At 50.8% G+C, this 12972-nt stretch overlaps 1 protein-coding gene across 4 annotated transcripts in view; it reads right to left on the bottom strand.

Moving 5' to 3' along the window:
• CEP295 (centrosomal protein 295) overlaps positions 1-12972 on the bottom strand; it is a 212246-nt gene that overhangs the window by 168066 nt on the left and 31208 nt on the right. For all 4 annotated transcript variants that reach the window (XM_029602323.1, XM_029602320.1, XM_029602321.1 and 1 more), the window contains exon 6: positions 534-650. In XM_029602323.1, coding sequence (XP_029458183.1) covers positions 534-650 — 117 coding nt within the window. The remainder of the gene's footprint in view (positions 1-533; positions 651-12972) is intronic.

The raw sequence follows: 12972 nt of genomic DNA, 5'->3' as shown, positions 1-12972 counted from the left end.
TTAACGCATAAATGACTCACTTGACCTTTCTGCAGGCTATTATTTTCACTCCTTGTACTTCACTGGTTGTTACCAATGACCCACCAGATTCCGCGATTATTATTTGATTAGATAGACAAAGTTAACAGTGAGGAACTGTGAGACATTTCAAAGGTCTTTTTGGCTTTGTACTGGCTGTGTTCTCGCCTTGCCATCCCTCTCATATTCAGCAAACCTGTCATTTCAGAACAGTCCTTCAGAAGACTTTCCAAGCAGTAGCAAAATGGACTCAACAGGAATTGTATACCTGGAATATCAGTATGATAATGCACATTATCTCTCACCAAGAAATGAAATCATGAAAATCAGATTTCTTTAAAAACAGCTAAAGAAGCCACTGTTCATTATTAGTTTTGCAGTATCTTATTTATAAATCCAGTACTGACAACCAAAACATTTTCCTATGCCAATGACCACCACAGTACATGCCGCAGGCAATAAAAGCAAGTACAGCAACACGATGAGAAGAACAAGAAAAAAAATAAATAAATCACCTGCTTTGTGTCCATTTCTCTGTCAACACAGGCTTCTAGCAGGTGGTAGTGAGTCACAGAAAAACTATCAATATCAGAAACTTTAACTGTACGGATTCTTTTCACCTCCTCAATCATCTAAAAAAGAAAAAATATATACATAAATATGCATTTCTCTTAGCCAAGGCACTTAAACTCTGCAGCAATGGAGAAATTACTTACCTGATAATTTCATTTTCCTTAGTGTAGACAGATGGAGTCAGGTTTCAAAGCTGACATCACCCTAGATACACCCCTGCAGTGACCTCAGCCCTTCAGTATTCTCTTCAAAAGCCACTGACCGTAACTGTACTCAACCAACTAAACACTGAACCCCAGTAAGAATATAGATGCCCTGATCTTGGGACTGGATGACAGTTTACCTGTAACACTCCAGGGGTGAATCCTTGGCACTGTTCTTGGGCAGCCATGGGAGGGATGCTGACCCCATCTGTCTACACTAAGGAAAACAAAAATTATCAGGTAAGTAATTTCGCCATTTCCTAGTGTGTAGCCAGATGGACTCAGGACCAAACAGGATGTACAAAAGCTACTCCCGATCAGGGCAGGAGGCTGCCCACGGTCCAGTTAACACCACCGATGCAAAAGCTGCATGCTCTCGGGCCTGAATGTCCAGGTGATACAACCTGGAGAAGGTGTGCAAAGAGAACCATGTCACCGCTCAGCAGATGTCGATGGGAGATAGCAGTCTAGCTTCCGCCCATGAGACTGCCTGTGCCATAGTGGAATGAGCTTTAACCTGAAAAGGTAATGGGCTTTCCTGCCTACACATAAGCTCCCATGACCATCTCCTTAATCCAGCAAGCTATGGTAGCCCATGAAGCTGGTTCACCCTGCTTCTTTCATCAGTAAAGGTTAAACAGGCAGTCCGTCTTTCGGACCAGTTCTGAAGCTTCCACATACAGCACCAAAAGCCTACTGACATTCAAATGACAGATGAGGGACGGTAACGAAATGGACTGATTCAAAGGAAAGTTCAAGACTACCTTGGGCAAGAAAAATGGAATGGTACGAAGCTGTAATGCTCCTGGAGTCATCCGGACACAATAAGACCTGTAGTTCAGAGATGCGACATGCCGAGTATATAGCCACAAGGAACATCATTTTCAATGTTAATAAACACAAGGAAAGACTGTGCAGTGGCCGAAAGGACGGCCCTGCCAAAAACTCTAATACCAGATTAAGATTCCACAAGGGAACCAACCACCATAGGGGTGGCTGGAGGTGCTTCACCCCTTTCAGAAAAAATGGGCCACGTCCAGGTGAACCAATAGGAAGGTTCCGTGCATTCGCCCCTGAAACAGGAGAGCGCCGCTACCTGGACCTTCAAAGAATTAAGGATCAAAACTTTATTCAAGCCATCCTGCAAAAATTTCAGAATTAGTGGGATTTTGACTGTCCAAGGGTAAACATGTTCCTCGCACCAAGCCTCAAATACTCATAAGAACATAAGAAATTGCCATGCTGGGTCCATCAAGCCCAGCATCCTGTTTCCAACAGAGGCCAAACCAAGCCACAAGAACCTGGCAATTACCCAAACACTAAGAAGATCCCATGCTACTGATGCAATTAATAGCAGTGGCGATTCCCTAATGAAACTTGATTAATAGCAGTTAATGGACTTCTCCTCCAAGAACTTATCCAAACCTTTTTTGAACCCAGCTACACTAACTGCACTAATCACATCCTCTGGCAACAAATTCCAGAGCTTTATTGTGCGTTGAGTGAAAAAGAATTTTCTCTGATTAGTCTTACATGTGCTACTTGCTAACTTCATGGAATGCCCCCTAGTCCTTCTGTTATTTGAAAGTGTAAATAACTGATTCACATCGTTCAAGACCTCTCATTATCTCCAGACCCGCACATACGCTAGGGACGTAAAGAACATCCGCGCTTGGAGTAAGGTAGCAATTACATCTGCTGAATATCCTCGCTTCATCAGGCGAGCCTTCTCAAGGGCCAGACCGTAAGACAGAATTGAGTCAAATCCTCGTGAAGGACCGGTCCCTGCTGTAGCAGGTCCCTGTGCGGTGGGAGGCACGGGGGGGGGGGGGGGGGGGTGTCTCCACCAGGAGTATCCGCATGTCCGCATACCACGGACGCATGGGCCAATCTGGAGCTACAAGTAGGACTAATCCCCTGTGGTGCTCTATTTTGTGAATGACCCTGCCCAGCAGGGGCCACAGAGGGAAGGCGTATAGCAACCCCTCTTCCGGCCAGGTCTGAACAGTGTCGATCTCCAAGGATCACTGATCTCTTCTGCAACTGAAGAATCAGGGAACCTTCGTATTGTGAGATGCGATCAGCAGGTCGATGGATGAGACACCCTAGTGATCTACCACCATCTGAAAGGCTTTGGCCGAGAATGATCACTCTCCTAGACTCTCCCTGCTTATAAAGTCTCCTCTAATGTTGTCTTTTCCTGTGATGTGGGAAGCTGAAATGTATTTCCGCCTATTCCATAATGAGGTCTATCTCCTGTGACACCTGCTCACTCTTGGTTCCTCCCTGGCGTTTGATGTAGGTTACTGTTGTAGCCTTGTCTGACATTTTGCAGACCGCATGACCTTGGAGTATGTGACTGAATTGTAGACACACCAATCAGACTGCCCAGGCTTCCAGGCAGTTTATTTTCCAGAGGGCCTCTTCTTTGGTCCAACGTCTCTGGGCCATCAGTTCCTAATAGTGAGCTCCCCAGATCCGGAGGCTCGCATCTGTTGTGAGAACCAGCCGGTTTGGAGAGGAAAGGGGTACATTCCTGCCCAGATGAGCTTCCTGCAGCTACCACTGGAGCTGAGAGCATGCTACCATCAGTAAGTGGAGGCAAATCGAATAGTCTTGAGACTGCGGGTTCCAAAGTGACAGCAGGGAGCGTTGAAGTGGTCGCATGTGTGCTCTCGCCAATGGCACTACTTCCAGGGTTACTGCCATTAAACCAAGCACTTGAAGATAGCTCCACACCGTCGATTGTATTGTGCTCATCAACCAACGCACTTGGGACATCAACTTCCTTATCTATGTAGTCGGAAGAAAGACCTTGCCTGCTTGGTGTTGAATCGGACTCCCAGATATTCCAAGGATTGGGAGGGTTTGAAACTGCTTTTGTCCAGGTTTATGACCCAACCGAGTTCCTGAAGTAAGGAAGTCATCCAAAGCCTCTCTTCCACAGACTTTGCCCAGATCAACCAGTAATCCAAGTATGGGTGAACCAGAATTCCCTCTTTTGTCAATGCTGCCGCTACGACCACCATGATCTTGGAAAATGTTCCGAGGCGGTGGCCAGGCCAAAGGGCAGTGCCCAAAACTGATAATGGCAACCCACTACCATAAAGGGTAGGAAACAACGTTCTTGATGGATTGAAATATGTAGGCAGGCCTCAGATCGGTCTAGGGAGGTTAAGAACTCTACTGATTCTATGGCCATTATTATGGAATATAGTGTTTCCAAGCAGAAATGAATCACTCGCAGATGTCAGTTGATTTTTTGAGGTCCAGGATGGGGCGAAAGGAACCTTCCTTCTTGGGTAAGATGAAATAGATGGAATAATGCCCCATATTTTCCTGGGGCACAGGTACTGGGATTATAGCCCTCATCCTGATGAGCCTTAACAGTCTTCACTGCCTGCTTCTTGTGCTGGATTGGCAAGGAGGTATTATGGATATGCCCTGAGGAGTGCTGCAAAATTCCAGCATATATCCTTCTCACATGACCTCCAGTACCCATTTGTCTGAAGTGATCTCAACCCACCGTTGGTAGAAGAGGGACAGTTGACCCCTATCTCCTTGTTCCGAGGGTGGGTCAGCAGATTTTCATTGGGGGGATTCGGGACAAACCTGAATCTGAGCCTGCCCCTCTCTTGGGTCGTCGGCTCCGCAAGGTCTGAGACCTCCCAAAGGGCCGAGACCTATGGAATGTCATGTTTCTGTAGGGGCGAACACGCTGGGAGCCTTTGGATCGACCCCTCATGGGTGAGAGGAGCTGTAACTGCTCTCTTTTATCTTCTGGTAGCCAGGAAACTGGAGATTTGCCCCATTTACTGGCCAGCTTTTCAAATTTGTTTCCGAAGAGAAGTGATCCTTTAAATGGCATCTTTGTGAGATTTGCTTTGGAGTTTGCATCTGCTGACCAATTTTGCAACCATAGCTGTCTTCTTGCGCCACCACTGAGGCCACTCCTCTGGCCGATGTATGGATTAGGTCCGAGCCCACGTCAGCTAAAAAGGCAGCAGCAGGGTTCCATAACCACTCGAATTTGCCCCAGAGAGAGGATCAGGCACAAACTAGCTACCAGGGCACAACAAGAAGCAATCTGTAAGGGCATTGCTATAGCGTCAAAGGCCGGTTTAAAGATGGACTCTCTACAACTATTGTGCGCATCTTTTAAGGCCACTACTCCCTCCACTGAGATAGATGTTTGCTTAGAGATGGCACAGACCAGCACATCCACTTTAGGGAAACGCAAACGTTCTCGCGCTGCTAGATCCAGTGGGTATAGAGCTAACATTCGTCCACCTTTAAAACTTGATTGACCTGGAATGGGATGCCCCAGAAGCAACTCCTGAATGGCTTCCAGTACAGGAAGAGGTTTTCCATAGGGAAATCAGAATAAGATTCTTCTTTGGTTCTGTCATAGAGTCCACCCCAGGGACTCCCAGCATCTTCAGGGTCTGGGAAACAATGGCCGGCAATTCATCTCTTTGGAAAAACCATAGTTGACCATAGTGCTGTGTTCGATATGGTGTGAACAATCTAGAAGATGCCCTTGGATAGGATCTTCTCCGATAGGAGGGGTAGAATCTTTGAGAGCCTGTGTGAGTGTCAGAGGGGGTGGTGAGAGAGAGTACTGCCATATTCTGTTCCTTTAGATTGGACACAGTTTCCCCGAACAAGTTATCCCCCATGTAAGGAATATCTGCCAATTTGTCGTGAGCATCCTCACGAATCGTACTGGCTCTCAACCAAGCAAGGCACCTGGCAGCTATGGCAGCTGAGGAAGATCTCGCAGATGATTCAAATGCTTCGTAGATTGACCAAAGTAAGTGACGGAGACCTTTTTCTATGTCATCAGTGATGGACATAACTTTGCCACATTGACAGTATTTAAATCCAGATAGCTTCGGAGCCATCACGAAGACAAAATTCTCCAGGAAAAAAAAAAAAAAAAAAATCGCAAAATTGAAAAACAGTAGTAAGAGGAAAAAACCCCGCATGCTAAACAGCTCGCGGAAAAAAAAGAGACTAAGGAGAAGCAGGGAATTGCGCAAGAAGATGACCGCACAGAGTCAAAGCTCTGTGACTCACTGAGGAAAACTCCGCCTACTCTCGGTCACGTGCACGCTCCGAGACAGCGAGGCTAATTCAGCCCGGCTATCAATGGGAAATTTCCCCATCTTCCAAGGAATCTGTATCCTCCTCTTTGTCTGTGCTGTCCGGGTCCCTGCCAGGGATATCCTTGGTAAAGCAAGGCATGCCTCAAGGTCTGCCAACAGGACTGGGAGAGGGAGGGTTTACCGGCTGAGGTGTCATCAAGACAGGGGCAAGTGAGGTAGCAGCCTGCGCATGTATGAAGGCTTGAAGACCTTAAAAAAATTCCACCCAAGAGAAGGCAGCCAGGTCCATGCCTAGACCAGGAGGTAGTGCATAGGTGCTACTGAATTTCCCTCTCCCTTGGATGATCCAGTTTCAGGATTACTCAAATCTGGGGTACTTGCAGCTAAGACTGTGTCTGACCCATCCTCTGAATTGGAGGAGCTGGGCTTAGCAAAGGCCGGTGAGGCCAACTCTCCCTGGACTTCTCACAGTGCTGACATAAGCTAGAATCCAGGTCAGACTGGGCAGCTCTAATATGACAAGCAGCGCAGAGAGAAAGGCGCTTACATTTCTTTGCTGCCAGAGCCATTGGCGATGGTAACAGCTTCAGTCAGCTCATGCTTAAAATTTTATGCGCACATGCACAGCCTGTGCACATGGCTTTACTTGAATTGTGCACTTAGTAAGTCATGCCTGTAAGAACGTGCACGACGTTATGTGAACAGCATGTGAGCAGAGCCGACACGCACTGCGCATACCAAAGCTCTATGGAGGGCCCAAATATGCGAGCAAGATGGCACCACCTCGGCCTACTAAACTGAGAGCCGACCAAGCCTAAAATCCACCGGGGGGGGCACTCAACCTGCTTGGAAGCCCCCTTTCCCAGATGAGATCGGGAACAACCTTGGTTTGGCGCACCAAGCAATGAGACCAGAGGAAGTCTTCCCGAAACCCCTCCAAATAGCTCTGAATCAGGAAGTCTTTATTTTTTTTACATTTTCCTGGAATCAGTGCTTACCAGCTGCATACAGAGAGGCCTCCAGCTGCAGAGGGAGAGGGCTCTGGCCGTCACCGCTGCACTTGGCTTCCTGCATCCACTGCCTTTCAGCTGCTTCAGCAGCAAAGTCCATGGCAGAAACCGGCTACCGGACCAAGGCACACTTCTGAGGGATCTCGGAAATCACAACTGGGGGAGGGACCTTTAGGTATCGCCACAGGAGAGCGGGGCTCAATTTTTTCTCCAATTTAAAAGTAGAATTTTTCTTCTAAAAACTACAGCGATCCCTATAGGAAAAGCACTTCCTCTATCTGCTGGAGACTGAGAAATACTGAAGGGCTGAGGTCACTGCAGGGGTGTATGTAGGGAGACATCAGTTTTGAAACCTGACTCCATCTCCACCTGCTGGACAGGGGAGCATAACCCATTGGTACTGAGTCCATCTGGCTACATGCTAGGAAAGCTAATTTTTCATTTCTCAGAACCATCAAAACTAATATTTGTTTTACCAAACAGTTTTTAAAACTGGAATACCAGTTTTACATTACTGAAATCTAACAATCTGCTGACCAACAGGTAGAAAAATATTGACGATGAGCAGAAAGCCTGAACTTTTCTTCCATAATTCTGATACTCTTGGTTTTGTCAACCCTGGTATGACTTCTTTGTAGTCTCTCACATTCAGCTAAGGTTCTTCCCCACATTTCAAAGGAAGAGACAATCATTCTTCAAAAAGACTTAACATAACATTTGTCTAATGGGTCAGACCAAAGGTCCATCAAGTCCAATATCCTGTTTCCAAAAGTGGCTAATCCAAGACAAGTGCCTGGCAGGATCCAAAAGGTCATTAGATTCCATGTTGCTTATCCCAGAGACTTTTTATCCCAGGAATTTGTCTAAACCTTTTTTAAAGCCAGCTACACTAACAGCTTTCACCACATCCTCTGGCAACGAATTCCAGAGTTTAATTATAAGAAAATAAGGGGAGAAGGCTTTACCTTCACCGCAGTGCTCGGTTGTGCACCCCGCTGCCTTTCAGCCACTCTGGGGGCTAAGTCCACGTCGGGAACCGGCTACCGGACCAAGGCACACCTCTGAGGGATATCGAAAATCACCTCAGGAATTCTCAACTGGGGGAGGGACTCTTAGGTATCACCGCAGGAGAGTGGGGCTCGATCTTATTTAAGGTAAAATATTTTTCTTCTTTGCTGTAATTCTTAACACTATTCTAGTGTGTGGCATAGTGTCCGCAACTATTAGGAGATGGAGAAATACTGAAGAGCTGAACTCACTGCAAGGGTATATCTAGGGTGACATCAGCCTTAAAATCTGACTCAGTCTCCCATCTGCTAGCAGAAGAGCACATAACCCACTGGTCCTGAGTCCATTTGACTACACGCTAGGAAATAAGAAATTGCCATGCTGGGTCAGACAAGAGTCCATCAAGCCCAACATTCTGTTTCCAACAGAGGCCAAACCAGGTAAGAACCTGGCAAGTACAATCTGTTTTCTCCTACAGTATTTGTCTTAATTGTATCACCTAGTAACTTCATTGAATGTCTCCCTAGTCTTTGTACTTTTTGAAGAGTAAAAGAAAATTACTTCTTACCTGCTAATTTTCATTCCTGTAGTACTAGGATCAGTCCAGACGGTGGGTTATGTCTCCCGTCCAGCAGATGGAGTCAGAGTAAAGTTTTGAGGGTGCTGGTATATAAGCTGGTGCACCCTCCTAGATCCTCAGTATCGAGAATATCAAAGCCAAGCCAGAAAACTGGACAGAGCAAGAATGATGGATCAAGCCTAAGTGCAACCAAAAATCTGAAAGAGTTAACCAAATTTATGCAACGTGCAATGAGAACTGTCAAACAGAACAACACACAAATAACAACTACCCCCGAAGGGGAAAGAGCAGAGAACAGAAGAAAAGGAGAAAATAGTCGAGCAGGTTCACACCAGGTGGGCGTCTGGACTGATCCTAGTACTACAGGAATGAAAATTAGCAGGTAAGAAGTAATTTTCTTTTCCCTGTACGTACAGGATCAGTCCAGACGGTGGGATGTACCAAAGCTTCCCTAAACCGGGTGGGTCCCTGAGAACCCTGCTCGAAGTACCCCGTCCCCAAACGAACCAGCCTCCTCTACTGGTACATGGAGTCTGTAGTGTCTGGCAAAAGTGTGGAGAGACTTCCAAGTCGCCGCCCGGCAGATTTCCTGTATGGAGACGAGTTGGGACTCTGCATGGGAAGTGGCCTGGGCCCGCAAGGAATGCGCCTTGATGCCCGCCGGAGGATCCTTCCCAGAACCAATATAAGCAGCAGCCACCGCCTCCTTGAGCCAGCGCGCGATGGTAGTCTTTGACGCCTGTTTGCCCTTTCTAGCACCGGACCAAAGGACAAAGAGATGATCGGATATCCGAAATTCATTCGTCACCTCCAAGTAGCGAAGAATCGCTCGTTTGACATCCAGACACCGAAGCGCCGCAGGGGCATCTCCCGGAAAGGCTGGAAGTTCCACCACCTGGTTCAAGTGAAACGAGGAGACCACCTTAGGCAAGAACGAGGGAACCGTTCGCAGAGAGACCCCGGAGTCCGTGAACCGCAGGAAGGGCTCCCTGCACGACAGCGCCTGTAGCTCTGAGATACGCCTTGCCGAGGCTATTGCAACCAGGAAGATCGTCTTTAGGGTGACGTCCTTGATGGAAGCCTGACGCAAAGGCTCGAAGGGGAGCCCTCCCAGAGCACGTAGCACCAAGTTGAGACTCCAGGAGGGGCAGAGAGGACGCACCGGCGGCCGCAAGTGCTTCACTCCCCTGAGGAACCGGGATATGTCCGGATGGGATGACGGATCCGGCCTGCCTGAGGCGCGAGCCAGGGACGCGAGGGCTGACATCTGCACTCGGAGCGAATTGTAGGAAAGCCCCTTTTCCAGCCCGTCCTGCAAAAACGCCAGGATGTGATGTCGGGAAGCCGCGGTCGCGAGGGCACCCCGTGCCGAGCACCAAACCTCAAAGACCTTCCAGACCCGCACATAGGCGACCGATGTTGAAGCTTTACGCGCCTTGAGGAGCGTGTCCACCACGGGAATAGCGTAGCCCTTGTTCAGGAGTCCCCTCCTCTCAAAAGCCACGCCGCAAGACAGAAGGGTTCCGCCTGCTCCAAAAATACTGGGCCCTGATGCAGAAGACGTGGGAGGTGCGCGAGTCGAAGTGGACCGTCCACCGACACGCCGAGCAGATCCGCGAACCATGGACGCTGCGGCCATTCCGGGGCCACCAGGATGACCTGACCGCAGTGTCGCTCCACCCTCCGGATCACCTTTCCCACCAGTGGCCAGGGGGGAAAGACGTAGAGTAGGATCTGAGTGGGCCAGGGGAGAGCCAGAGCATCGACGCCTTCCGCGCCGCGCTCCCGTCTGCGGCTGAAGAAGCGAGGAGCCTTTGCGTTGGCGGCGGACACCATGAGATCCATCGCCGGCGTCCCCCACCGGCGGAAGATGAGCGACATCGCCTCGTCGGAGAGAGACCACTCCCCCGGATCCAAGACCTGACGACTCAGAAAGTCTGCTTGAATGTTGTCCACCCCGGCAATGTGGGACGCCGCCAACTGATCCAGGAAACGCTCCGCCCACGCCATCAGACGCGCGGCCTCCCACGCGACTAGGCGGCTCTTGGTGCCCCCTTGCCGGTTGATGTACGCCACCGTTGTCGCATTGTCTGAGAGAACTCGAACCGCTCGACCCCTGATCAGAGGCAGGAACTGACAAGGGCCAGACGGACCGCCCTGGTCTCCAGGCGGTTGATTGACCAGGTGGACTGCTCCGTTGTCCACCGGCCCTGAGCCGAGCTCCTGAGACACACTGCTCCCCAGCCGGACAGGCAGGCATCGGTAGTGACCACTACCCAGTCCGGCGTTTCCAGGGAGCAGCCTTGAGCTAGGTTCCTGGGATCCAGCCACCACCTCAAGCTGTCCCTGGCGGCCGAAGGGAGCGGGAGAACCGCCTGGTAGTACTGAGAGACTGGTTTCCACCTTGAGAGCAGGGACATTTGGAGAGGCCGCAGGTGTGCAAAGGCCCAGGGCACCAAGCTGATCGCGAACGCCATGGAACCCAGGACTTGGAGATAATCCCACGCCGTGTGTGTCGGAAGAGAAGCAAACCGGATGATTTGATCCCGCAGAGATTGAGCATTGTCCGGATGCAGGAAGACCTTGCCCAGAGCCGTGTCGAAACGCGCTCCCAGGAAATCCAACTGTTGGGCTGGCTGCAGGTTGCTTTTGCTGAAGTTCACCACCCAGCCAAGTGACTGTAGGAAGGACACCACCCTGTCGACCGCCGCCCGTCCCTGCGACAGAGACTTTGCACGAATGAGCCAGTCGTCCAAGTAAGGGTGGACCAAAATGCCCTCCCTCCGGAGAGCGGCCGCTACCACCACCATTATCTTGGTGAAGGTTCTGGGCACGGTCGCCAGACCGAAGGGCAGGGCCTGGAACTGAAAATGTTGTCCCAAGATCTTGAAGCGAAGAAATCTGTGATGGGCCGGGTGGATCGGGATATGCAGATACGCTTCCGTGAGGTCGAGGGAAGCCAAGAACTCCCCTTGATGCACCGCCGCAATCACAGAGCGGAGTGTTTCCATGCGAAACTTGGAGACCCGGAGCACCTTGTTGATTTCCTTGAGGTCCAGTATGGGACGAAAGGATCCGTCCTTTTTGGGAACCACGAAGTAAATTGAATAATGCCCCGAGCCCACCTCTCCTAAGGGGACGGGCGTGATGGCTCCTAGGGTCAACAGCCTGTCCAGCGTTTGTTGCACTCCCAGGCGCTTGAGACTTGACCCGCAGGGCGAGAAGACGAAGCGGTCCCTGGGCGCCCGCACAAAGTCCAACGCGTAACCGTCGCTTAGGATGTCTAGGACCCATTGGTCCGTGGTGATGTTGGTCCATTCCTCGCGAAACAAAGCGATGCGACCTCCAATCCGGGGCAGCGAGGAGTAGACTGGCCTGGCATCATTGTGAAGGCTTGCCCGAGGCTCCCGGTGCCGAGGAGTCCCTGGCAGGTCTGCGACCCCGAAAGGGCCGCGTCCACGTCTGCGACCTGGTGGAAGGTGTCCTAGGTCCCTGTGGCCTGGAACCTCGGTAACGCCTCTGGGGGCTGTAGCGATTCCTGGAAGTTCCAGGGGACGACCGAAAACCACGCTGCCGGTCCTCAGGCAACCTGTGGACCGAATTTTCCCCCAGGGTCTTTATGATCTGATCGAGGTCTTCGCCGAAGAGAAACCTGCCCTTGAAGGGCAGAGCACCTAGACTCGCCTTGGAAGAGGCGTCCGCCGCCCAATTTCTGAGCCACAGGAGGCGCTGGGCAGAAACAGCCGAGGCCATGGTCCTTGCCAGGACCCTCAGGAGATCGTGCAGGGTATCCGCCCCGTAAGCAATGACCGCCTCCAGACGGTCCGCCTGGGCTGCCTCCTCGGGTGGTAACTGTTGAGAAGTGAGGAGCTGTTGAACCCATCTAAGCCCGGCTCTCTGAGTCAGAGAACCGCAGATAGCCACCCGGACCCCCAGTGCCGAGACTTCGAAGATCTTCTTGAGGGCGACCTCCAGCTTTCTATCCTGTATATCTCGCAGCGCGGTGCCCCCTGTGACCGGGATGGTAGTTCGTTTCGTGACGGCGGACACCGCTGAATCAACCTTGGGGACCCTAAGAAGATCCAGGAAGTCCCCCGGGAGAGGATAGAGCTTGTCCATCGCCCTGCCGACCCGAAGGGACGCCTCCGGGTTATCCCACTCTCTCACCAGAAGATGGAGAAAAGAATCGTGAATGGGAAAGGTCTTCGCTATGGGGCGCAGGCCTGCCAATACAGGGTCACCCTTGGAGGTAGCGGAGGCTACGGAAGGAGCTGGGGGTCCCGGTGGTTCAATGGGAGGGTCGAGGTCCAGTTCCTTGAGAACGTGAGGGATGAGATCCGCCAATTCCTCCTTGCGAAAGATGCGAAGGACCCGTGGGTCATCGCATTCCAGGTGTGCTGTAACCCCCGAATCATCATCCATCGGGGCCAAGGGGTCGCCCCCCGGATCCGGTGAGGGCGACGGGCCACCTA

This window comes from Rhinatrema bivittatum, chromosome 5, assembly GCF_901001135.1.
Source record: "Rhinatrema bivittatum chromosome 5, aRhiBiv1.1, whole genome shotgun sequence".
Lineage (NCBI taxonomy): Eukaryota > Metazoa > Chordata > Amphibia > Gymnophiona > Rhinatrematidae > Rhinatrema > Rhinatrema bivittatum.
The sequence above is the reverse complement of the archived record's forward strand: the minus strand, read 5'-3'. Positions and strand labels throughout refer to the sequence as shown.